The sequence below is a fragment of the Urocampus carinirostris genome, chromosome 20 (assembly GCF_059441175.1).
Source record: "Urocampus carinirostris isolate Australia breed hairy pipefish chromosome 20, RoL_Ucar_1.0, whole genome shotgun sequence".
NCBI classification, from domain to species: domain Eukaryota; kingdom Metazoa; phylum Chordata; class Actinopteri; order Syngnathiformes; family Syngnathidae; genus Urocampus; species Urocampus carinirostris.
In genome coordinates this window covers 27,574,120-27,601,660 of record NC_142368.1, presented here as the reverse complement: position 1 = coordinate 27,601,660, position 27,541 = coordinate 27,574,120, and the positions used below count along the sequence as shown (strand labels likewise).

Here is a 27,541-nt window from a genome sequence, read left to right as displayed (position 1 = left end):
CTGGACAAGATCCAGTGGATACTGTGTAAGAGCAGTTAGCATTCAGGAAAGACTGAAGGACAACCAGGAAAGATTGGATGACTGCAGGAAAGTCACTGAGAGTGGGGGGCTAGTCACCCTACCCACTAGTTCTGTAAAATGACACCCAAACGCACTACAAAGTAAAATAGAGAAAAACAACCCGACGGCCCTCTGGATGGCGAGGTGGAAGGGCCAAAACGGACAGACCTCACAGCAACGACTGGAATGGAATTGGACTGATTTGAGAATACTGAGGAAATGCAGGTGTGAGTTGGAAAAGGTAACGTATTTCCATATCATACAAGCTGTACAAGTATTGCCAGGGGATCCTGAAAATCCAGTGTAAACTCCTGCAGGTGGCTTGGAAAAAGAACATCATCCCTTCAGAGCGACGGAGAGCGGTTAAAATCTTCATCCCGAAGGAACAGAACTCTAACACAAGATGCCAGAAGGCTGGTGTCCCAGGATTTTGAGGAGCACTCGGCAATCATTTGGGAGCAAATACAAAGGGCAAGGAGAGAGAAGAGCGACCTCTATGTTGTGTGGCTGGATCTTGCTAACGCGTACGGGTCCGTCCTGCACGAGCTGATCAGCTTCGCCTTGGACTTCTTCCACACGTCAGACTGCATTAAAGGCATGAGGCCAAGTACTTCGCAGACTTGCAGATGTGCTGTGCTCACCAGGACTTCACAACAGGATGGCAGCAGCTTGAAGTGGGCATAGCAATGGGATGTTCGATCTCTCCCATACTGCTCATCACGGCTTTCTAAATCATCCTCATCTGGCCAAAGGCTACTACCATTGCGAGGCTTCATGGATGATGTCACCACCATTCTCTGGACATCAGCATGCACCTCAGGACTGCTGAAGAGGATAAGCTTGTATGCTGGGCAAGAATGAAGATCAAGCAATCTAAGTCCCAAAGCCTGTCCCCCTAAGGAAAGGTATCAGGGACAACCATACCATCTTCACTGCAAAGGGAGAGAAGATCCCGCTACTATCAAAGCAACCCATCCGTATCCTGGGGCGCTTCTACACAGCAAACCTCTCAGACAACAGGCGGCAGAGGCTGTGAAGAAACAGCTTGCGAATGGCCTAGCCAGGATTCATCAGAGCCAGCTCCCAGGCAAATGCAAAGTATGGTGTTACCAGCACATACTATACCATCTGGTGATGTGGCCTTTGAGGGTGAGTGAGGTCCCTTACTCGCTGGCAAGATAGATGGACAGGCTGGCAAACTCTTTTATTAGGAAGTGGCTGGGGCCGCCAAGATGCCTTTCAGACGTGGGCCTATTTGGTCGGAACATAGTCCAACTGCCGCTGCATTCCATCAGCCTTGGATACAAGAAGGAGAAGGGCCGGATGGTTATAGATTTGAGAGAGTCCTCTGACCATCTGGTTAATCAGCGGGCACCAAAGTTCAAACAGGAAGGAGGTGGAAGGGAGAAGAGGTCGACCAGGCAATCGGCAGGTGAAAACATTGCAAATGGTCGACAGGGTCCAAGTAGGGTGGGCAGGTCTCGGTTGGAGCGACGCGACCCTCTTCTGGTCAGAGGCTTCTAGGCGGGAGAAGAAAGAGATGGTTGTGACAGAAGTGATAAGGTCTGAGCAGGAATGCCATACCATCAAAGCCGTTTCCCAGAGCCAACAGGGCATCTGGATAACATGGAAAGGGGTCAAGGACAGGCCTTTGTCTTCCGAGCTGCGGAAGATACCTCAAGCAAGGCTCAGATTTCTAATCCGGGCAACCTAAAACACACTACCCTGCCCCCAAAATCTACATCTGCGGTTTGGCATTGATGCAATCTGTCCCCGTTGTAGAACCATTAATGCGAGCCTTCGGCATATTCTCTCAGGCAGGTAAAGATGGCGGCATGATGCTGTCCTAAAGAAGCTGCCAGAGATAATCAAAGGTTGCAGACAGGAAGCTCCTCCATCATATTACATCTTCCAGTTTGCAAGGGCTGGCGATAAGGTTCGAGAAAACATGAATGCCTCTCGCACGTTACACTCTGGAAGGCTGCCCTCCCCCCAAGCAACGGAGAATGAAAGTTGACCCACAAAGGCAGTTGAAGTTTCCCAGAGAGATTGCCGAAACATCATTGTGGCCAGTGCTGTGGTCTATAGCCAGCAAGGCGGTCCTCCTGATTGAGCTCACTGTCCCTTGAGAGGAGGGAATAGAGGCAGCATATGAGAGGAAACAGGCGAAGTGCAAAGACCTGGCAGCAGAGTGCAGGGAGGTGGGCTGGAAAACTACAGTATGCCCAGTGGAAGTGGGGTGCAGGGGTTTTGAGGGCTCGTCGACCTGCCGCCTGCTCAGCAATCTTGGATGCACAGGAGCTGGCAACCGAAGAGCAACTGTCAGAAGAGGCGGAAAAGGACAGCTTCTGGCTGTGGCTGCGGAGGAATGACAGGAGCTGGGGGCCTTCAAGCAACACCTAGGGCATTAGTGGGGTTAGAAGGGAGACATCCCAGCCTTCGCTCCGCACCGGGAGATGTCCTGGGGTTAAAGGAGCGAAATATAAATGACAGGTGGTCCCCCAGCTGATGACCCGGTCAGACCCGAGTGTTCAGGGTACAGGAGCATTCCAAAGGCGCCGGAGGTGGCGCATCAGGCAGAAATGCCCAGCAGGAAGACTACCATCCTGTATTTCCATTAGATTTTCTCCAGCGCACTAAAAACTTTGACATTTTTATTGTTTAATATCTCGTGCATCCATTCAATATAGTTGGTGTAAATTGTAAAGAAGAGGCGAGCCGTTTCAAATGAAAGTGGAATAAGATAGCTTGATGCGGTTGAGAAAATGGTTGGATTGCTTTATATTTTGGCCACTTTAACCATGGAGGAGGAAGTCGCTTAACTCTTAAAGCTCAACTTCCAAAAGTTGAACTTAACTTTATTTATCTTTATAGACCATATTATTTTATTAAATGTTTATTTTTTTAGTACAAAACAATACAGGTTACTTATACAAGCCTTAAACATACTTACTTAAACCTTAAACATAAATTCCATACAAAATATAGCACTGAAACTTACTAACAAATTTAACTTACAAACGATCGTTTGTCAGTAGGGCTAGGGGTTGTCAAAAGTAGATACAGTGGGACCTCGGTTATCACGGTTAATGGGGACCAAAACCACCCACGATAAGTGAAAATACGCAAAGTAGCGGCACACCTTCAAATAAATAAATAAATAAATAAATACAATCCTCATCTCATCTCATTATCTGCACCGCTTATTCTTATTAGGGTCGCGGGGGGGCTGGAACCCATCCCAGCCATCTCCGGGCAGTTGGCAGGGGACACCCTGAACTGGTTGACAGACAGTCGCAGCTGCAAATCACGTTAGTTCTCGCAGCTAGCTGCGTTTTTCATCGACGCACGAGCCGAGTGATCCACCGCTAAGAGTCGTACAGCTGGGCGATTTTACGTCCGCCCGGGACGATCGAAGACAAATTCACGACAGGGTTTTTACTTGCGCCGAACCGCGGGTGCCGTTCGGTCGCTCCTGCGAGCGAGCCCCTAACCCGCGGCGCGGGTACTTTAGGGCGCGATACGCACGACACAGACACAGTTACGGGGGTCCCGCGCACATCTGCCGCCTTTCGCCCGCCGCGCGACTGGGGTCGTCTGACAAGCAGGCTCCCCCCAGTTACGGGGATAGCCCGATCACGCCTGCCGCCTTTTCTCGCGCCGCGTGACACCGCGTCCGCCGAACTCGCTCCGTCGCACGGCCCGGGAGGGACCCCCCGCCCCCGATAACGTACCATCCAGCCGGCCACCTTATCCCGCGTCCTCTGACGTTCCGCCGAAAAAACCCACAAAAAGTGAAAATCTGACAAGTAGCGACGCCCCTTCAAAAAAAAAAAAGGGGGGGGGGTCTGAAGCCGCGAACGTTGAACCGCAAAGTAGCGAGGTCCCACTGTACTTAAAAATGATACACCGTATGTATTGATAAATTTTATTATTTTGGCCATGAATGAGTCACAAATAATGTGACGAGTGCTTAATTTTGGCCCTTTTCTTCCCCGAACAACTTAAACTTTCAATATCTGGCAATATGTACCTTAACTATGTAAAGTCAATGTAATAACGAATACAAAAAACAGACTTGGATTTTTCAGGATGATAATGAAGTGGAGATTGGAACTGGAAATATGAACTGTCATAAATTAAAAAAAAAAGTCTTTGAGTCTTGCTTTCTCAGTTGTCCATATATTGTGAACTATTTTTCACTATGGCGTTTTTATGGGGTAAAATCAATTCCAGGAGACAGAGACCCACATCATACATAACCATCAGTAACCTGATTGATTGCCCCTTTGGCAATCAAAACTAATAAAGTAATGTTCAAAGGATTCAAATTTTTTTTCTTGGTAATAGGTAACAAAAAAAATGCATTTACAAATTGCATTATTTATAAACCATGTGTGCGTCATTACTCACCTTAAATTGGTCCGTTGCCACATGCAGATGCCTGTGAGATACAATTGTGGGAAGTTGCTGCCACCATGTGGGTGTTTTGGAGAAGTACTTTGATTGATTTTTTTTTTTTTATAGCAGTCGTGGAGTCGCGGTAATTTAAATAGCGCTTGCGCCTCCATGGTAATAAGAGGTTTAAGTAATGCCTGGCATCGCTTTAGCTTTAGGCGTCGCTAGCAGCGAAGAGAACGACATTAGCAATTAGCATAAGAAGCTTCTTTCATTTTCTATAATTGAGCAGTCCTTGGCTTGTCGTCAAATTTAATTTATTTTTTTCCCTTGGTCCATTTGAATTTGACACCCCAGCCCAGCTAGTTGTAGTTCATGAAATAATCGTCTTACCATTCTTAAACATTGTTTTCCTCCTTTTTAAGTCACCTTCAGAATCAGGAATGACGTTATCCTGCAAAAACAAAATCAAAATTATTTAGTCTCCAAGTCAAAAAAATAAAAAGAACCACTATATTATGGATGTCAAACTCAGGCTCTAGGGCCAGATGCAGACTTTCTGTTCTCTGGTGGGCCAGATCAGCAAAAGAATGTCAAATCAAATTTTGTTTTAGCTTATCATGGTTTCTCAGTATTATGCTTTACCATTCAGCATACGTTTGCAGTCCATCCTACATAGATTAATCATGGTTAACAAAGCAACTTTTCTAAGCATAACGAATTTAATCAAAAAATGAGAAGAAAAAATACTTTCATGTTTGGCATTGAATTCGTTCAATGGTTTATTTGGACAGTTTTACACCTGAACCAAGTCACTGCGCCATACAAACTCAAGTCCAAGCTATGAAAAGAAAGCAATTTTTGCCTTAATTGTCATTCCGGTTTGAAATTAATAAAAAATAAATAAAAAACAAGTTTTAGCACTTGAGGTTTAATACGATTAGACTACTGTACATCAGATAAAACTACTAGGCTGGGCCTACTAAAGCTAAGAGTATATCATTTACTGCCCTCTAGTGGCCAAAAGGAACATTTGTTTATTTAAAAAAATAATGTTTCCCATATCAATACATATACAGGACTGTCTCAGAAAATTAGAATATTGTGATAAAGTTCTTTATTTTCTGTAATGCAATTAAAAAAACAAAAATGTCATACATTCTGGATTCATTACACATCAACTGAACTATTTCAAGCCTTTTATTATTTTAATATTGCTGAATTTGGCTTACAGCTTAAGAAAACTCAAAAATACTATCTCAAAATATTAGAACATCATGAAAAAGTATACAAGTAGGCTATTCAACTAATCACCTGAATCATCTAATTAACTCGAAACACCTTGCGAGGGTTTCCTGAGCCTTAAAAACACTCAGCTTGGTTCAGTAAACTAAATAACAAGTATGTGGAAGACTGCTGATCTGACTGCTGTCCAGAGGACCATCATTGATACCCTCCATCAGGAGGGTAAGACACAAAAAGAAATTTCTCAAGAGCAGGCTGTTCACAGAGTGCAGTTTCAAAGCATATCCACAAAAAGTCTGTGGGAAGGGAAAAATGTGGCCGGAAATGCTGCACAACCAAGAGAGATGACCGCAGCCTTAACAAAATTGTGAAGAAGAGCCGCTTCCAGAATTTGGTGGAGCTTCAAAGACAGTGGGCTGAAGCTGGAGTCCAGGTATCAAAGGCCACAGTTCACAGACGTGTCCGGGAAATGGGCTACAATAGCCGTATTCCCATGGTCAAGCCACTTCTGAACTCAAGACAACGGAAGAAGCGTCTGACTTGGGCTATGGAGAAGAAGCACTGGACAGTTGCAGAGTGGTCCAAAGTCCTCTTTTCAGACGAAAGCAAGTTTTGCATTTCATTTGGAAGTCAAGGCGCCAGAGTCTGGAGAAAGGCTGGAGAGGAGCAAAATCCAAGTTGCTTGAAATCCAGTGTGAAGTTCCCACAGTCAGTAATGGTTTGGGGAGCCATGTCAGCTGCTGGTGTTGGTCCACTGTGTTTCATCAAGTCCAGAGTAAATGCAACTGTGTACCAAGAGATTTTAGAGCACTACATGCTTCCATCTGCTGAAAAGCTCTATGGAGATGAGGATTTCATTTTCCAGCATGATCTGGCACCTGCCCACAGTGCCAAAACCACCAGTAACTGGTGCACTGACCATGGCATCACTGTCCTTGATTGGCCTGCTAATTCCCCTGACCTGAACCCCATCGAGAATTTGTGGGGTATAGTTAAGAAGAAGATGAAAGACACCAGACCTACAAATGCAAATAAGCTGAAGGCCGCTATCGAAGCATCCTGGGCATCAATAACACCTCAGCAATGCCACAGGCTGATTGCCTCCATGCCACGCCGGATTGATGCAGTAATCCGTGCAAAAGGATTCCCAACCAAGTACTGAGTGCATCAATGGACATTTTCAAATGTTTGATTTAGTTTTGCTGTTATAAAATTATTTTTTTACTTGGTCTGAGGAAGTATTCTAATATTTTGAGATAGGATTTTTGAGTTTTTTTCAGCTGTAAGCCAAAATCAGCAATATTCAAATAATAAAAGGCTTGAAATAGTTCAGTTGATGTGTAATGAATCCAGAATGTATGACATTTTTGTTTTTTTAATTGCATTACAGAAAATAAAGAACTTTATCACAATATTCTAATTTTCTGAGACAGTCCTGTATACCACTTAAAATTTGTCTCCCTTCCGCACAGTATTGTAATTTTTGTCCTAAATAATAATTTTTAAACAAGGTGCAAGAAAAAGTTATTTAGGAAAAATGTCACAAAACACAGCAAACAAGGATACCAACATATTTACCTTTAGTGCAAATTGCACTGGGCGAGGAGAAATAGTTCGCACGACCAGCATACAGCTTCGCCCATTCCTACAAACTGCTTTTCGTGCCTTGTTAGAGCTTTTGGGTAAAAAGTTTGTTTTGGGTTGAAGCTTGTTCTTTGGCTTTTCATCATAAAGTGTTTCAACAATGAACAAAGATCGTTTAATGAGCTTCCGTATAAAGAATTATCTAGCGATTTACAGCCAAAACTGGGACTGTTGGTGATACCTTGACTGTAAACTGTATTTAAAATTGTGTCCTTTTTATACTGGACCGAACCCTAATGTGCATCAGAGATGCCAACGCTGTAGCATATCTAACAATTTGAAAGTTATTGTTATTGTCTTGGTGCTTTTGTCTCATGAACCAGTGTCATTTTTAAACCCAAGCCTGGGACTAAGGTGGCGCAGGAACGTATATCGGATTAAAATCAAAATAATACATTGTCGAAGCTTGTGCGGGACTGTTCAAGTTTTCAGAAAGTGATTCTGAACGTGACCCTGGAAGTGAATCTTTTAATGGAGATTTAGCAAATCTGTTCTGATCAGGATTTTGACAGTTATGTCATGGATTACCAGTAATAAAATGTGAGTGCCAAACTGCTTTAGACCAGCTCTTTTCCAAAAAAATGTTTTAAACGTGTGTTGTACATTGTAGTCAATACTTAAATAAACCACGCTTTTGCCTTTTTAAATACGCAAACTTGTATGCTTGTCTGTGTTGTTGTAACGCGGTTGCAAGCAGAGAGCACCTGGGCCCATTATGCGGTGCGCTCTGTCAAATACAGAAATAGAACTAGCTACGGAGACATCACCCTTTTAACACAGTGCGCCCTATGGTCGTGAAAATATGATGAATCATCCAACGGTATGTTTGACGTGCCATTTCTACATTAAAAGCAGTTCACTATTTTACAAAGCTCACTTCTGGTTGGTGTTTCCTCTTGTTGTTGTTGTCAGCATCCACATTTACAGTCGTCTCCGCCGCCGTGGCAATGTGCGCATCACCCGATGTTAAACAGGCTCCAGGTGCGTATGGTGTCGAAAGACGTAGTGCGGGAGGTGGAGAAAAATGAGAAGATGAGACTGGGGCGCGAGTGTTTTGAACAGATTCCCATTGATAGCCTTCGGAGAGGCTCAGGTCTTCGCTAACGCCCAGATCCAATGAGTTGTTGTTCTGCGTGGAGTTGGTCAAATTTAACCTGTGGGAAAAGACGACACAAAGGTCAGTTTAATAGCAACGTTTGACACCAATTCTTTCAAGGCAAGTACCGTATTTTCCGCACTATAAGGCGCACTGTGTTATAAGGCGCACCTTCAATGAATGATATATTTTTAAACTTTTTCCATACATAAGGCGCACCCCATTATAAGGCGCTACAAGTGCATGCTGGTTTAAGATCAGGTAATTGTGCAATTTTGTAATTGTAATCCTGTGCAGTCCTTCGAGACATTTTTGTGATCAAGGGCGTCATAAATAAATGTGATTTAACTTGACTTGGCTACAGTAGAGGATGTAGTTACGTTATGCAACCGTTAGATAGTGCCGCGCTAAAGGGAATGTCAAGAAAACAGTCAGATAGGTCAGTCAAACATTATTAATAGATAACAAACAAGCTTTCCACAACTCCATTCACTCCCAAAATGAATAAACAGCCGTTTTATTATTTTTTCTGAGGTAAAGCATTTTCATGACACATCTTTAACATCTTTGAACAACAGCAAGGCATAACATTTTACTTTTCCTCCATTTAGTCAACACGCAAGAAAGCGTCTGATACCGTTATGGTAAATTAAACGTTTGTGCAATCGCAATATAGTGACATTTGTAATGTGCAAAAACAACAAGTGCAAAACAATAACAGTAAAGCAATAACATAATAACTGTAAAATGTAAAACGTTGTAGTGGGTTTTACATAATTCACCCATGGAACCATTGTTCAGTTAGCAAGTTCCTAGGGGGACTCTTAATTCTGCCGGCTCGAGCCACTCTCGTGTTTTGTTTTGTAAGTTTCGATTGCAAGTTTAAATGTCATTAAAGCAGCTTACGTTGACACCTTTGTTTGACACTCCGCCTACGACTCCCGTCTCTGCCCGCTACAACATAAACACACACCAAGTAGGACCACCTCTGAATTCTTTAATGTTAATAAGTTCCCGTCCCAGGGCTGTTGCCCTTATTTGAATAGTTATTGTACTGACACTTGTACTTGCTGCTCTTTGTTCAATAACCCACTGTTCAAGTGTGTCCTCTAACTGTGGCCATCTCGCTTTTATTGCCACGGAAACGTTGTTTATTCTTCCTTACTTGGCCATCATTTCATTAATGTTGAACTCTCTCGCTGCTGCTCTATTCCCGTGTTCTACTGCGTGACTGATCGCCTTGAGTTTAAACTCTGCGTTGTAAGCGTGTCTCTTAATAGGAGCCATTTCAGGGTCTTTATAGGAACGCACAAATAAAAGAGAATCGTTGTTTAATATTTCCCAGTATGCACAGCGCACTTCTTCTTCTTCTAAATAGGAGTCGGTGGCTGCTTACCGCAAGTTGCGAGACCTTGTAATTCAATATTGATCCATATATAGGGCGCACCGGATTATAAGGCGCATAGTCAGCTTTAAAAAAATAAAAAATAAAATAAAAAATCAGATTTTATGTGCGCCTTATAGTGCGGAGAATACGGTAATGAACTTTCAAGGTCATTTTAAAACGGGCGTGTTGAAAAACATGGCAACAATTTCACGCATTTCCAAGCACTTCACCGTAAATTCAAGCACTTTTCAATCTGTTGAAAACCCAACATTAAAACTCAAGACTTCTTAAAATTTTTTCACCACCCGTACGAACCCTGCTCACAGGCTGCTCAAAAATAGATAGTGATCAACAAAAAGCTGGTGGAGGCCACAGTTGAGACACCACTGATCTAAATTGACTAAATGAGAAGAATTTAAGTAGTAAAAAACAGTGATGATGTAACATACAAAGATTGATCAAAACACCCCAAAAGATCATCAGCTGCTCTCTGCCCAGTCCAAAAGACATAGCTCACTTGCGATACCTTAGCAGAGCCATAAGATTATAAAAGACAATTTGAACCCGGCCACCACCTCTTTGACCTGTTCCCCTCTGGTAGTTACTACAAGTCCCTCAAAACAAGGAAAAACAGGCTCAGAGAGAGCTACTCCCCCTGGGCAATCACAACCCTAAACAAACGCACAAGCATGTGAAAACATATCTTGCGACAAATTTTGGTTTGTTTCCCTTCTTATTGCCAAATAAGACTGCGGAAAATATATATATACGATTGCACAAAACTGTGGAATACTATATACAGTTGTGGTCAAAAGTGTACATACACTTGTGAATAACATAATGTCCTGGCTCTTGTGAGTTTCCAGTTATTCCTACAACTCCGATTGGAAGAGATAGTTCTTTGTCACAAAAAAACATGAATGAGGTTTCCTTCTTTTATGACTTTATTATGGGTTAACAGAAAAAGTGAACAAATCTGCTGGGTCAAAAATATACATACAGCAGCGCTAATATTTGGTAACATGTACCTTGGCCATTTCGACTTCAATCAGGCGCTTTTGGTGGCCATCCAAAAGCTTCTGGCAAGCTTATGGTTGTATCTTTGACCACTCCTCTTGACAGAATTAGTGCAATTAAATTTGATGGCTTTCTGACATGGACTTGTTTCTTCAGCATTGTCCACGCGTTTTCAAGGGGGTTTAAGTCAGGACATTGGGAAGGCCTTTCTAAAACCTTAATTCTAGCCTGATTTAGCCATTCCATTACCACTTTTGATGTGTGTTTGGGGTCATTGTCCTGTTGGAACACCAAACTGCACCCAATACCCTAACTTCAGGCTGATAACTTTAGGTTTTCTTGAAGAATTTGATGGTAATCATCCTTCTTCATTATCCCATTTACTCTATGTAAAGCACCAGTTCCATTGGCAGCAAAACAGCCCCACAGCATAATACTACCACCACCGTGCTTGACTGAAGGCATGGTGTACTTGGGGTTAAAGGGCTCACCTTTTCTCCTCCGAAAATATTAATGGATATTGTGGTCAAATATCTCGATCTTTGTTTTGTCTGATTACAGAACTTATCTTTGTCCATGTGATCAGCAGAAAACTTAAATCAAGCCTTAAGGTGCTGCTTTTGGAGCAAGGGCTTCCTTCTTGCACTGCAGCATCTCAGTCCATGGAGATGCAAAACACGCTTGACTGTAGACACTGACACCTCTGTTCCAGCAGCTAGTAATTCTTGGCAGATCTGCTTTTTGGCGATTCTCGGTTAAAAAGTCACCCTCCTGACCAATTTTCTCTCAGCAGCAGGGGATAGCTTGTGTTTTCTTCCTGACAGAGCAATGCACTTTATATTTGCAGACTATTGTTTGCACTGTTGCTCTTGGGACCTGCAGCTGCTTTGAAATGGCTCCAAATGACTTTCCTGACTTGTTCAAGTCAATGATTTGCTTTTTTAGATCCATGCTGAGCTACATTGACTTAAATTGTAGCGTTTATGTGCATTTGCATCCCATGAACACTATTTAAATGGCCTCAGAGAAGTCAACAGGGGTAGTCACTCATAATCACTCACAAAAAGTTGAGAGGCCATGCTATGAAGCTCATTTCACTGACACAACTGTCTAAGTCACAAAATTGCTAATTCATGTTGCTGTATGTATATTTTTGACCCAGCAGATTTGATCACTTTTTCTGTTAACCCATAATAAAGTCATAAACGAAACTTCAAAAATGTTTTTGTAACAAAGAACTATCTGTTCCAATGTCTTTGTCAGAAAAAAATCTGAGTTGTAGAAATTACTGGAAACTCAAGAGAGCCATGACGTTATATCCTTCACAAGTGGATGTTAACTTGACCACAACTGTTATATAGAGTGAAGAAAATAAGCATTTGAACAACCTGCTATTTTGTTATTTCTCCCACGGCAAATCATGGAGGGGTCTGAATCATTCATCGTAGGTGCATGTCCACTTTAAGAGATATATATATATACACATATACATACATACACACACATACATATATACATACATATACACACACACATACATATATACATACATATACACACACACATACATATATACATACATATACACACACACATACATACACACACATATATACATATACACATACATACACATATACAGGACTGTCTCAGAAAATTAGAATATTGTGATAAAGTTCTTTATTTTCTGTAATGCAATTAAAAAAAACAAAAATGTCATACATTCTGGATTCATTACACATCAACTGAACTATTTCAAGCCTTTTATTATTTGAATATTGCTGATTTTGGCTTACAGCTGAAAAAAACTCAAAAATCCTATCTCAAAATATTAGAATACTTCCTCAGACCAAGTAAAAAAATAATTTTATAACAGCAAAACTAAATCAAACATTTGAAAATGTCCATTGATGCACTCAGTACTTGGTTGGGAATCCTTTTGCACGGATTACTGCATCAATCCGGCGTGGCATGGAGGCAATCAGCCTGTGGCATTGCTGAGGTGTTATTGATGCCCAGGATGCTTCGATAGCAGCCTTCAGCTCATTTGCATTTGTAGGTCTGGTGTCTTTCATCTTCTTCTTAACTATACCCCACAAATTCGCGATGGGGTTCAGGTCAGGGGAATTAGCAGGCCAATCAAGGACAGTGATGCCATGGTCAGTGCACCAGTTACTGGTGGTTTTGGCACTGTAGGCAGGTGCCAGATCATGCTGGAAAATGAAATCCTCATCTCCATAGAGCTTTTCAGCAGATGGAAGCATGTAGTGCTCTAAAATCTCTTGGTACACAGTTGCATTTACTCTGGACTTGATGAAACACAGTGGACCAACACCAGCAGCTGACATGGCTCCCCAAACCATTGCTGACTGTGGGAACTTCACACTGGATTTCAAGCAACTTGGATTTTGCTCCTCTCCAGCCTTTCTCCAGACTCTGGCGCCTTGACTTCCAAATGAAATGCAAAACTTGCTTTCGTCTGAAAAGAGGACTTTGGACCACTCTGCAACTGTCCAGTGCTTCTTCTCCATAGCCCAAGTCAGACGCTTCTTCCGTTGTTTTGAGTTCAGAAGTGGCTTGACCATGGGAATACGGCTATTGTAGCCCATTTCCCGGACACGTCTGTGAACTGTGGCTTTTGATACCTGGACTCCAGCTTCAGCCCACTGCCTTTGAAGCTCCCCCAAATTCTGGAAGCAGCTCTTCTTCACAATTTTGTTAAGGCTGCGGTCATCTCTCTTGGTTGTGCAGCGTTTTCGGCCACATTTTTCCCTTCCAACAGACTTTTTGTGGATATGCTTTGAAACTGCACTCTGTGAACAGCATGCTCTTTGAGAAATTTCTTTTTGTGTCTTACCCTCCTGATGGAGGGTATCAATGATGGTCCTCTGGACAGCAGTCAGATCAGCAGTCTTCCCCATACTTGTGATTTAGTTTACTGAACCAAGCTGAGTGTTTTTAAGGCTCAGGAAACCCTCGCAAGGTGTTTTGAGTTAATTAGATGATTCAGGTGATGAGTTGAATAGCCTACTTGTATACTTTTTCATGATATTCTAATATTTTGAGATAGGATTTTTGAGTTTTCTTAAGCTGTAAGCCAAATTCAGCAATACTAAAATAATAAAAGGCTTGAAATAGTTCAGTTGATGTGTAATGAATCCAGAATGTATGAAATTTTTGTTTTTTTAATTGCATTACAGAAAATAAAGAACTTTATCACAATATTCTAATTTTCTGAGACAGTCCTGTATATAGGTCCACTTCTCATCCATCCCAGCCTGTGAGATGACCAGCTGCTCAATGTTTGCCAGCCTCTCAGCTAGAGAGCAACGGAAGTTGTCAAGGGTGTCGCTACTGGAGAGTTTGGTTCAGTTGAGTGTCTTCCTCTTTGAACCAACCTGACGTGCTAGGGGCCGGACATGCAATCTGACCTTTGTCAGAATCATGCGGTACCAATCACACCATTCCAGTTTTGCAAGTTCTTTCCGACTCTTGCATTGAGATCACCAAGCAGCATGATTTTGTCATTCCTCGGGATGTGACTGAGGATGTCATCGAGTGTCTGGTAGAAGCGATCCTTCTCTTCATCATTCGATGGCAGTGTTGGTGCATAGGCACTAACTAATGTGACATGTCTGCATTTTGCAAGTGGGATGCGAAGAGTCATTAGTCTTTCACTGACACCCACTGGTGACTCTGTGAGCTTCAGCAGTAGGGTGTTCTGAATTGCAAAACCAACTCCGTGAAGATGGTGTCCACTCATGGGGTATCCCTTCCAAAAGAATGTATAACCCTCTCCCTCTTCATTGAGTGAGCCTTCCTCAAGTTGTCTGGTCTCGCTGAACGCTGCCACATCCACATTATAGCCCTTCAGCTCGTTGGCAATGAGTGCTGTTCTGCGCTGTGGTCTGTCCAGACTGGTATCCAGGAGTGTCCTTATGTTCCATGCTGCAATTCTAAATGCTATTGCTTTTCGACCGCATAGTGGAATGTCCCGACAGGCGCGGTTTCCTGTCCGGGTACTGTGCTGAGTGGGCAATCTTTAGGCAACCTTTTCCAATTGGGGTGAGCAGTGCGGCCACTAAATAGTGCTGCTCAGACGCACAGGGGTCTGCCGGAAAGAGGTGCCACTCAATCCCAGCTGCTAACGACCCTTGCCCTGTGCCGCTGACGTGCAGAGGTCCAGCTAAGAGCTTCCAGCTCATTCAAACCTGCTCCCGTCACTGGATACTCCATCGTTGCCAGACTTTTGTGGTCGGAGACTCAGGTAAAAGAGGATACCTGCGCAATGATGGTTTTTAAAGTGGCGTAAGGGGTGTGCTTTCCCCAACGCCACTATCTTGATTGTAAAGAAGATGGTTCCAGTGGCAAGGGAGACCCTATACGACCGGCATCTTCCTACAACTGCAGGCGGCTGCCGGGATCCAGGTCTGTGGGAAACCGCCTCAAAGCGTGCCGCCACCAGCTTTTGGGATCACTCTTAGTCTGGACTCTACCCTTCGAACTGTTCGGCTTGGGTAACCCTGCCAGGAGTACGAGACTCCCGCCGACATAGCTCTAGGGGTCATGGAGACACACAAAGCGCCCCACCACGATAAGGTGGTGATCCGTCTGGACACTATATACATACAGGGAGTGCAGAATTATTAGGCAAGTTGTATTTTTGAGGATTAATTTTATTATTGAACAACAACCATGTTCTTAATGAACCCAAAAGTCTCATTAATATCAAAGCTGAATATTTTGGAAGTTGGAGTGGGGCTTTTTTAGTTTTAGCTATTTTAGGAGGATATTTGTGTGTGCAGGTGACTATTACTGTGCATAATTATTAGGCAACTTAACAAAAAACAAATGTATACCCATTTCAATTATTTATTTTCATCAGGGAAACCAATATAACAGCTCAACATTCACAAATATACATTTCTGACATTCAAAAACAAAACAAAAACAAATCAGTGACCAATATAGCCACCTTTCTTTGCAAGGACACTCAAAAGCCTGCCATCCATGGATTCTGTCAGTGCTTTGATCTGTTCACGATCAACATTGCGTGCAGCAGCAACCACAGCCTCCCAGACACTGTTCAGAGAGGTGTACTGTTTTCCCTCCTTGTAAATCTCACATTTGATGAGGGACCACAGGTTCTCTATGGGGTTCAGATCAGGTGAACAAGGAGGCCATGTCATTAGTTTTTCTTCTTTTAGACCCCTTCTTGCCAGCCACGCTGTGGAGTACTTGGATGCGTGTGATGGAGCGTTGTCCTGCATGAAAATCATGTTTTTCTTGAAGGATGCGGACTTCTTCCTGTACCACTGCTTGAAGAAGGTGTCTTCCAGAAACTGGCAGTAGGACTGGGAGTTGAGCTTGAGTCCATCCTCAACCCGAAAAGGCCCCACAAGCTCATCTTTGATGATACCAGCCCATACCAGTACCCCACCTCCGCCTTGCTGGCGTCTGAGGCGGACTGGAGCTCTCTGCCCTTTACCGATCCAGCCACGGGCCCATCCATCTGGCCCATCAAGACTCACTCTCATTTCATCAGTCCATAAAACCTTAGAAAAATCCGTCTTGAGATTTTTCTTGGCCCAGTCTTGACGTTTCAGCTTGTGTGTCTTGTTCAGTGGTGGTCGTTTTTCAGCCTTTCTTACCTTGGCCATGTCTCTGAGTATTGCACACCTTGTGCTTTTGGGCACTCCAGTGATGTTGCAGCTCTGAAATATGGCAAAACTGGTGGCAAGTGGCATCTTGGCAGCTGTACGCTTGACTTTTCTCAGTTCACGGGCAGTTATTTTGCGCCTTGGTTTTTCTACACGCTTCTTGCGACCCTGTTGACTATTTTGAATGTAATGCTTGATTGTTCGATGATCACGCTTCAGAAGCTTGGCAATTTTAAGAGTGCTGCATCCCTCTGCACGATATCTCACTATTTTTGACTTTTCAGAGCCTGTCAAGTCCCTCTTCTGACCCATTTTGCCAAAGGAAAGGAAGTTGCCTAATAATTATGCACACCTGATATAGGGTGTTGATGTCATTAGACCTCACCCCTTCTCATTACAGAGATGCACATCACCTGATATGCTTAATTGGTAGTAGGCTTTCGAGCCTATACAGCTTGGAGTAAGACAACATGCATAAAGAGGATGATGTGGTCAAAATACTCATTTGCCTCATAATTCTGCACTCCCTGTATATATATATACATATATATATAAACATATACATTATATATATATATATATATATATATATATATAAACATATACATTATATATATATTATAAATGGCAGGGTTTGTAGATATTTTTCATGGCCAAAATCAAGCGCTTTTTAAAGACATTCAAACAAATTATCCATTTCTTCCATTACCATTAAAAAAAAAAAAAAATCTGTTTAATAACCTAATAAGGAGCCTAAACCTTTCTAAACCTAGCTCCAATCCAGTTTTGGAACCCCAAAATGAATGTACCGTAAATTCCGGACTATAAGCAGCTACTTTTTTCCCGAACGTTCAACCCTGCGGCTTATTCAGCTATGCGGCCAATTTATGTAATTTTTCTAACAGCCGCCAGCGGCGCTCGAGGTCAAGGCACATGACGCAGCTTGCAAGCTAAACACAATCGAGCAGTCCGATAAAGAACAAAACAGAGCTACTGCACGTAAACTTTGCTTTGGGAGCGTGTGCTAGCGTGTTTTTGAATAAGGGAGCGTGGGACTTGGTCTATATGATAAGGTCTCTTTCCCTTACTGGGGAAGACGACCTAGATGGCGTCAGTTATAAGGAGGAAGATGAAGATGGTTTACCGTGACTTCTACTAGTACCGTACATTTTCTTTAACAGGCCCGATTACTGTTTTGCGAGCGTGTTCCTAGAAGCGTTTTGCTACCCTTCACAGGCACGGTTTGGGATGTAAGTTATATTATTATTAAAGCTTTGAAAACTCTCTCGGTGTACCGTCTTTCTTTGTGAATATGTGTAACCATGTATAATATGTATTTGCAACTGTATATTTTTGTAATGTATTTATTTGTATTTATTTTGGACACTTATTCTGATAAGTCTTGCACTGACCAATTAAAAAGAAGGGGCGTAACAGACGCGGGGGATGACGGGAAGTGGGGACCGGCAAAGGTGAGTGTTTGTGGACACAGCAGAAAATAGTGGATATATATTTTTCCCACCCTTACCTTTGGAAATATACACTTTTTTTCCTTGGATTACTTTTAACGGTACTCGGACTCTGCAGGTCTGCTTTAAATCTTAACTACCGGTATCAATTTTCGTTCATTTTGCCGGCTGTGGTTTTTGAACTGTGTACTTTATGTTCAGTCAAAATCGCGGGACTCAAAGTAAGGTCTGGGTTAATTTCGTGATCAAGATACATATTTTAATGTGGGCGTAGCGGCCTATATACAGGTGCGGCTTGTGTAAGTACAAAAGCGGTTATCCTCTTAAAATGTGGTGGGTGCAGCTTATAATCAGGTGCGCTCTATACTCCGGAATTTACGGTATAAGCGCTTCACCTAAAATTCAAGTACTTTTCACACCATGAAAACACAGCATTAAAATTGCATTTTCAAGGATTTCAATACCCTTACAAACCTTGTGAAGTAGCACAGGAGATTAAAAAATGACAGTGATAATGTAATGCTAACCTGGGCCTCTCTTCATTCTTCTTGTGCTTGGTTTTCGTCTCATTATAAACCTTCCTCCAGTATTCCTGAAACGTGCCCTCTGTTACAGAGGGGCTCTTAGGAGTCACCCCCTCCTTTCCTGAATTTTGAATGGCTGCTGGTTTGTGAGCAATACGAACTTTAGTTTTTGACCCAGGCTGTTGCTCGGACGTGGCGCCCACGGGTTCGTTTTTACCAGGGGGTGTCCCAGGTTCCGTGTTATGGCATAGGTTCTCGGCGCCTTGTTTACGGGCCTCGCGCTCTGCCCTGCATGGTTCCCGGATGCCGAACTCCCTTCGGATCTGCTTCACTATGGAGTTGACGCCCCTGTCTTGGACCAGAACCGTTTTGGGGCCCGGTCGAAACTGCGCACGGCGCTCATTCCGGTCAAAGTGGATGCTCCTGTTAGCTGGCAGTTGATCGTCAGTGAAGTAAACAGTCTCCCTGGGCTGGTATTTGTTGAAACGATCCACTGGGTAGCACTGCCGCAAACTGTATCTTTGACCAAAGTGATGCGAGACCGGCTGATTCTGTGGACCTTGGGGATTTTGGGTGAAAGGTGGGTGTTTTTTTCTCTGCTGAGGGCCTAGCGCCGGCTGATGGGATGCTAATAGACCAGGGAACTGATGCTTCGTCTGTTGCGGTCCGCTGGGTCTTTGCCGCGCGGTCTGGTTCTGAAACGCCCAGTTCTCTGTCGCTTGTGTCCTTTTTGAAGTCTGTTTCTGCTTTTTTTTCTCCTTGACTTTATCCCTTTGCCTGCAAATTTAACAGTGCTGTGAATTAAGAGTGACATAAATTCTGGATAACAGAGCGCACCAGATTAAAAGTCACATGCGTAAATTTAAAGGGGCAGTGTATAATGTTTGACCACAAGATGTCACTCTATGGTGTAGTGCAAGCTAAAACAATTAATAAGATTAAAAAATAATGGAGACTCAAATGACCAAACCGCACTATTTTCGATGATAATGATAATAATTTTGATTTCAAAGCACCTCGGAGTTTTTATTTTTTTTGCCTAGCCTTTTGAAAAGAAAAAAAGAATCAAAAAGGCAAAAATAAGAGAAAAAAGGGGGGGGAAAAGGAACAGAACAACAAAAAAGAAAAATGGGGAAAAAGGATGGAAAAAAAGAAAAGGGAAAAAAGAAACAGAAATAAGGAAAAGTAAGAAGTGCAAAAAGTTAAAAGGAAAAAAGCAAGAAAAACGAAAGCAAAACAAAATAAGAAAAAAATTATGAATGAAAAAGAACAAAAAATAGGAAAAAAGCAGGAAAACAGGAAAAAAATTTAAGAAAAAAAAGGAAAAGAGAAAGAAAATAGGGGACAAGAAATGAAGGAGATGAAAACAAGGAAAAGGGAAAGAAAGAAGGGGGGGAAATGATGAAAAAGGCAAAAACAAATGAACAAAAAAATATTGAGAAAAAAAGTAAACGTTTTAGAATTCCCAAAGAAATGAGATGACTGACGTATAGGTTTGCCTCATTTTATGAGAAATTTCTACACCTACGAGTATGAAAAAAAGTAATTTTGTACTTTTTAATGAATGAAATATTTTTAACCACTAGGAGCTTAATAATACACACAGGCCCTTTAAGGAACTCAACATTTTTTCTGTACAAGCTGCATTGGACATCAAGCGGCAGGCTTAAGCACCCTTGTATTTAACTAAATCCCGTCCATTTCTTTCATAAAAGAAAAAAAAAACGCACGATTAATTACGACTTTCGTTGGCAGCCAAATGCATCTAATTAGTGATACGCATGAATGAATGAACAAGATTTCCACTGTCCCTATGGAGTAAAATCGCGATCTTGGCAGAATCGGCGGGGAAATGTCCAATAAAAGTAACACATTGTGACGCAATTATTTGCAGAGTGTGTCCGCAACCGTCAATCTCAATAAACCAGCATAGCAGTCAAAAATAAATTAACTGGCGTTAACAAATGAATATAAAATTTATAAATCAATATAGATAAATTCTTTGAGTATTTAAGTATTGGCAGTTGGTTGAAAATATTTGTGTGGCTGCAGGTGACTAATTATTGGTATACCAGGCCAAAAACTGATGTCAAATTAGAAACAGTTGGACAACTGTCAGCCCAAAAATTATCGTGTACCCCTCCTTTGTAACAAGTGTCTCCATGTATATAATTATTTTTATGAAGTAGTAGCAATACTCCTCTATATCATTTTGCAATGGCCCAGCAAGTGTACGGGCCGTTGTGGTGTTACGTGCTTCTGAATTACAGTCAGTACAGTAAATTGAGTTTTGCTTGGAGAATAGTTTGGTCACACTTCTGCGTATATGTCAATGCCAATTTAATATTGACTGCTGCACTAGTTGATTGAGATTGACAGTTGTAGACAGAGTCCGCTAACAGGTGTCCTAAGCGCGGCACAATTGTTATATTCATCAGACATTTACCTGCCGATTCTGCCAAGATCGTGATCTTACTCCAAAGCAGTGATTTTTAATTGTATTCTGTGGTGACGGTTAGAAAGAAAAAAATGAGTCATCATTATTCACCCCGTTTAAACGCGCTTCATTGAATTTCTTTACTGACATATAGAGAACCTGGCAGAAATCACAATACTTTGTTTTAAATTAAACCAGGGTTCATACATTTTTTTTCATGGACAAATTCAAGCACTTTTATAGCACTTTCAAAGCAACTATTCCATTATTTCTCTTACCATTAAAAGAAGAAATCAAGCGCTAATAAAAAGAACAAAAGCCTAAACCTTAGTTTCAAACCTATCTCTAGCCCCAATCTTATTTTCGAACCCTAAAAATTAGTTTAAATCCCTAACTTGTAGTCTTACCCCAACTCTACATCTAACCCAAGTACTAAGGCCTCAACCCATTTCAAATCATAACCCTAGCTCTAAACCTATTTTGGAACCCTACATTCAGTTTAAAACGATAACGTTTAGCTCAAACAAGAGTTCCTAGCCACAATCATGTACCCAACTGTAACCCTAGCTCTAAACGTATCCTGGAATCCTAAATTGAGTTTAAAACCCTAACATGGAGCTCAAAACCTAGTTCCTAGCCCAAACCCTGTTTTAAACCGCAACCCTAGTTGTACACCTATTCTGGAACCCTAAATTAGAACAAAACATGGATCTCAAACCCTAGTTCCTAGCCCTAACCCCGTTTTAAACTGTAGCCCTAGCTATAAACCTTTTCTGGAACCCTACATTCAGTTTAGAACCCTAACATGGAGATTAAACCCTTAACCCTAAACGTACACCTAACTCTAGTTGTAAACCCAGGCCCCAACCCTATTTCAGAATCCTAAATTCAGTTTAATGACCTATTAAAGACCCTTAAACTTAACTTCAAACCCTAGTTCCAAGCCTATTTTGGAACCACAAAGTTTAAACTCTTATTTAATGCCCCAATTCTAGCTCCTAACACTAGTCCAACACCTAACCTAAGAAACATGGCACAATTTCAAGCATTTACTAGTGCTTCACCTAAATTCAAGCACTTTTCAAATCTTGAAAACACAACATTAAAATTAAAACATTTTCAAGGATTTCAAGCACCCGTACAAACCCTCAATTTCTTGGTCGGCACCAAGTGTAAGCCAGCTGCTAGACGCCGGCTGAGGCCCCTACCAGCTGGCTTAGAACTGAACAAACAAAAAATGAAAAAAACGCATCATACTGTACATTGCACTGCTTAAAATGCAAAAAAAAAAAAAAAAAAAAAAAAAAAAAAAAAAAAAAAAAAAAAAAAAAAAAAAAAAAAAAAAACCTGCTTGTAGTCCGGAATTTACAGTTCTGAAATTAAAAAAAAAAAAATCCAACCAGTTCAAGTCATACCTCTCCTTTTTTAACTCCTTGTTATTCCGTAAGATCTTGTCAATGGTTTCCTCTGGAAGAGTTTCGTAAAGCGAGATAGGTTTCTTATTACTGTTCATCAGATCCTTAAATTTGGTTTCATGTTGAGGGGTGACAATGTGCACGGCATACTGCTTCAGATCCATGGATGAAATTTCACATGCCTGGCAATCATGACAGTTAACACTGTCAGAGGGGGAAAGAGAAAAAAATATTCATGTTTAAAATGACTCACTAATAAAAAAACAAAGGTTAATGTAAAGAATCTAAAAACATATCATTAAAATTTAAGCATTTTCAAGGATTTAAAGCACCTGAAAATTGTTTACACAAATAATATTTGTTTTTATTCTAGATCAGGCATGCCCGGGGGCAATTAATGGCGCCAGATCAAGTTTCACCCAACACCAGCATTTGGCCTGCCAGTAATGTTGAATTCAGTACACAGTAATTTGTACAAAAAAATATATATCACCATTTCAATAGATAGTGGCAGTAGCCCTTTGGCCACCAATTTACCCCACTCCATTTCTGACAAGACTGTAAATGAAAATCCGCAACAACTGAGTCATTGAATGTGCAAAGAGACTGTGGCTGTTTTCAAAGAATATAATATCAAGACTGCTAGACAAAACATGCTAACTACAAACAACTTACTGAAACCAAATCTGTGAAAAGGTAAAGCAACTGGACGCCGTTTTAATGGCACAGAAGCGCTTTTTTGTGAAATGAGTCAAATGAAAATGCTACAGAGGCAAAGTACAATGTTGCAAAGCTGATTGCCAAGGACTTTCACAAACTTTTCACGGTTGGTGAATTAATTAAAGACTGTTCAAAGAATGCCACGCTGAATAACCGGCTCTCACACATTTTCACTTGACGAATCTGGCCCGCTTTCTGAAAATTTGGACACCCATGTTCTAGATGGTCTGTCCTGGTGTGAGTAAAGATGCCACAATGTTTTGCAAGGTTCATTATCGCTTAATGAGAGGGACTGGTGTATGTAACTTCAAATAATTCTACCTGCTAAAGCCATCTTTTGGCTGAAATCATCATCGTTGCCACCTTTTTGTTGCATGTGCAAGTATGTGATATTTTTAGATGTGCTTGGATAAACGCTTTCTTTCTTTCTTTTTTAAATTCTTTTTTGGGGTTTAGGTTGGCATTTGGACTATATTTGAACCGGTCCTTTTCTTACTTTAACCATTTTCATTCTACAATTAAAGAAAACCTCAAACGAGCGTGTAACACACTGTACTCCCAAACCTCTTTCCCTTCAGCATAATGCACTTCGTGGCCGGAACACAGATGATGAAAAGTAAGATCAAAACAGATAGGCGGAAAGGTGAAAAGAAATATAAAAAGGCTCTTGGAAGTCAGTTGGGCATTGTTAACACATACTTAATAGAGAAACTATTTAACTTGAAACTCTATAAGGACACCTCAAACTCTTCACCTCACCTTTTATGAGGGGAGCAATTGGCCAAGATTGACAGGTATGCACACAAAAGTTCCACAGTGGCTCGCACAAACAACTATGTGTAGCGCCAATATAGCTTTTTTTTTTAATTGACTCTCAACACTAAAATTAAAGTTTTGCTGATCCCACATATGTTATGCTTATTTGAGATGTTGCCATTTGAGATGTTACAATCCCCGATCTTTTTCTGTCAATCGGGTGGCATTAAATAACATAATTTCCGCAGCAATGCACACAGAGCTTGGCTACCTCACACTTGTTTTCAAACACTAAAAGGGATCCATACAGAGGGCCCTCTTTTCAACAATTTCAGCAAAAGTACAATTCACTACTTACCCTCCCAGCATAGAATCCAGCGCTTTGTGGTGTTCCAAACTATGCATATGTGGATTAATTGTCTTTAAGTGAGAAACACATACACATATTAGTTTGTATTTGCATTATTTACAACACCTTTTTGTATTACGACATACAGGCACTGACACTACATGCAAACACAACACAAAACATAAATACTCTTGTTTTTAACGTTTCTTCTTCCCTCAAGCTTAAGGTTTGTACATCATTTTCAATTGTCATGGCAAAATTCATGCACTTTATAAAGTGACATTCATTATTCATTAAAAAAAACCACACACAAAAAAAATACACTATCATGTAAAAGTTTATTGTATTTTAAATACTTCAATAAATATGTGATTGTCTTACATACCATGAAGCTCACATAGAGGAAGCTGACATTAATTGTCCGCAGTCTTGCTGCCAAAGGAAAAATTCAAAAACCAAAACCTTGTTAATGGCTGGGCAAAAAATGAGAAAAAAAATGGTGCAATTTGGTCACTTTTAAGTCTCCGTAATTTGTATAATTAATCATGTTTTGTAGCACTCTTTTTCGGTTGCGCTACACAATACTGGACTGTCTCAGAAAATTAGAATATTGTGATAAAGTTCTTTATTTTCTGTAATGCAATTTAAAAAACAAAAATGTCATACATTCTGGATTCATTACACATCAACTGAACTATTTCAAGCCTTTTATTATTTTAATATTGCTGAATTTGGCTTACAGCTTAAGAAAACTCAAAAATCCTATCTCAAAATATTAGAATATCATGAAAAAGTATACAAGTAGGGTATTCAACTAATCACCTGAATCATCTAATTAACTCGAAACACCTTGCGAGGGTTTCCTGAGCCTTAAAAACACTCAGCTTGGTTCAGTAAACTAAATCACTGCTGATCTGACTGCTGTCCAGAGGACCATCATTGATACCCTCCATCAGGAGGGTAAGACACAAAAAGAAATTTCTCAAGAGCAGGCTGTTCACAGAGTGCAGTTTCAAAGCATATCCACAAAAAGTCTGTTGGAATGGAAAAATGTGGCCGGAAACGCTGCACAACCAAGAGAGATGACCGCAGCCTTAACAAAATTGTGAAGAAGAGCCGCTTCCAGAATTTGAGGGAGCTTCAAAGACAGTGGGCTGAAGCTGGAGTCCAGGTATCAAAAGCCACAGTTCACAGACGTGTCCGGGAAATTGGCTACAATAGCCGTATTCCCATGGTCAAGCCACTTCTGAACTCAAGACAACGGAAGAAGCGTCTGACTTGGGCTATGGAGAAGAAGCACTGGACAGTTGCAGAGTGGTCCAAAGTCCTCTTTTCAGACGAAAGCAAGTTTTGCATTTCATTTGGAAGTCAAGGCGCCAGAGTCTGGAGAAAGGCTGGAGAAGAGCAAAATCCAAGTTGCTTGAAATCCAGTGTGAAGTTCCCACAGTCAGCAATGGTTTGGGGAGCCATGTCAGCTGCTGGTGTTGGTCCACTGTGTTTCATCAAGTCCAGAGTAAATGCAACTGTGTACCAAGAGATTTTAGAGCACTACATGCTTCCATCTGCTGAAAAGCTCTATGGAGATGAGGATTTCATTTTCCAGCATGATCTGGCACCTGCCCACAGTGCCAAAACCACCAGTAACTGGTGCACTGACCATGGCATCACTGTCCTTGATTGGCCTGCTAATTCCCCTGACCTGAACCCCATCGAGAATTTGTGGGGTATAGTTAAGAAGATGAAAGACACCAGACCTACAAATGCAAATGAGCTGAAGGCCGCTATCGAAGCATCCTGGGCATCAATAACACCTCAGCAATGCCACAGGCTGATTGCCTCCATGCCACGCCGGATTGATGCAGTAATCCGTGCAAAAGGATTCCCAACCAAGTACTGAGTGCATCAATGGACATTTTCAAATGTTTGATTTAGTTTTGCTGTTATAAAATTATTTTTTTTACTTGGTCTGAGGAAGTATTCTAATATTTTGAGATAGGATTTTTGAGTTTTTTTCAGCTGTAAGCCAAAATCAGCAATATTCAAATACTAAAAGGCTTGAAATAGTTCAGTTGATGCGTAATGAATCCAGAATGTATGACATTTTTGTTTTTTTAATTGCATTACAGAAAATAAAGAACTTTATCACAATATTCTAATTTTCTGAGACAGTCCAGTACAGTGACATATAGAGGTAAAATAATACACAAGAAGTCGAGAAAAGGTCTAAATTGAGTAAATGCTTATATTAGTCATACTGTTAAGAGTTTTTTTGTTTTTGTTTTTTTAAATCAAACATAGCGGCACGCATGGATGCTGCAGCTAGTTGCTCTCCAGCTAATCTTCTATTTATTACCGTTCTCTTGTCGTTTTTGTTCTATTTTCTGGACACATGCGTGGCCAATAATACTTATAGTCGGTAGGAACTTATTCAATTGGGTGGGCGTCTAAATTTCGACTTTTCGGGCACTTTTTATACCAACTTTGATATCCCGAACGAGTTACAAAGAGATCCGAGATCTCCGTGGTCGGCAGCCCTACTTACGAAGCGACGAACACGGCGTAGAGACCGAAAACAGAAGCGGGGTAGTCGCGCTGGGAAGTGTGTGAAGCTAAAGGAGCTACATCGGTGAAATGGCAGAGAAGGACACGAAGATGTGGTTTTACTCAACTGGTTGATTTGCCAACTCATAAAGATGGAAACACGCTAGACTTGGTTCTGACTCGAGGAGTTTCCACCTCAAACATGACGGTGTTACCGTGTACTACTGTTATTTCTGATCATTATTTAGTTACATTTGAGGTGCTAGCTAAATGTAGTATTAAAAAAGCTGAAGAATTTAGCAGACTCAATATAAGCACTGGCACAGTTTCTGAGCTCTCTGATCTTCTTTCAGGAGCAGTTGCGTTGTTTCCTTTATATAAAGGCTCTATCAACTCACTCATGAATGAGTTTAATGCTACTCTGGCTAGTGTCCTGATTCAGTAGCGCCCATACGGCTTAAATCACGATCTAAAAGACGCACACCTTGGTTTACTGATGAAACTAGATCCCTTAAACGAAAATGCAGGAAATCTGGAAGAAAATGGCGCGGTACTAAGCTTGAAGTTCTCCGTCAAACCTGGAATGACAGCTTGTTAAAGTATAAAGCAGCCCTTGCCTCTGCAAAATCAGCCTACCTTTCGATGGTGATTGCGTCACAAAAGAATAACCCCAAAATCCTTTTCGACACTGTAGCATCGCTAACAAGGCAACAGATTATCCCAGATAGTTCTAACCATTCAGCCCATGACTTTATAGTCTTCTTTAATAAGAAGATTCAATGCATACAGGAAGAAATTTCTAAAGACAGTGTTAATACAACAA

The 27,541-nt window shown here is 41.3% G+C and overlaps 1 protein-coding gene and 1 pseudogene across 1 annotated transcript in view; both read right to left on the bottom strand.

The window, feature by feature from the left end:
- Window positions 1-27,282, bottom strand: part of znf106b (zinc finger protein 106b) — a 55,343-nt gene extending 28,061 nt beyond the window's left edge. The window contains exons 1-7 of the mRNA XM_088325051.1: window positions 27,203-27,282; window positions 24,563-24,609; window positions 24,187-24,248; window positions 22,353-22,556; window positions 18,504-19,277; window positions 8,225-8,501; window positions 4,852-4,912 (exon numbers count right to left, since the gene is read on the bottom strand). Coding sequence (XP_088181177.1) covers window positions 4,852-4,912; window positions 8,225-8,501; window positions 18,504-19,277; window positions 22,353-22,556; window positions 24,187-24,248; window positions 24,563-24,565 — 1,381 coding nt within the window. The 5' untranslated portion in view covers window positions 24,566-24,609; window positions 27,203-27,282. The remainder of the gene's footprint in view (window positions 1-4,851; window positions 4,913-8,224; window positions 8,502-18,503; window positions 19,278-22,352; window positions 22,557-24,186; window positions 24,249-24,562; window positions 24,610-27,202) is intronic.
- LOC148346773 (5.8S ribosomal RNA) lies at window positions 3,292-3,437 on the bottom strand (annotated as a pseudogene).
- Window positions 27,283-27,541: the final 259 nt, after the last annotated feature.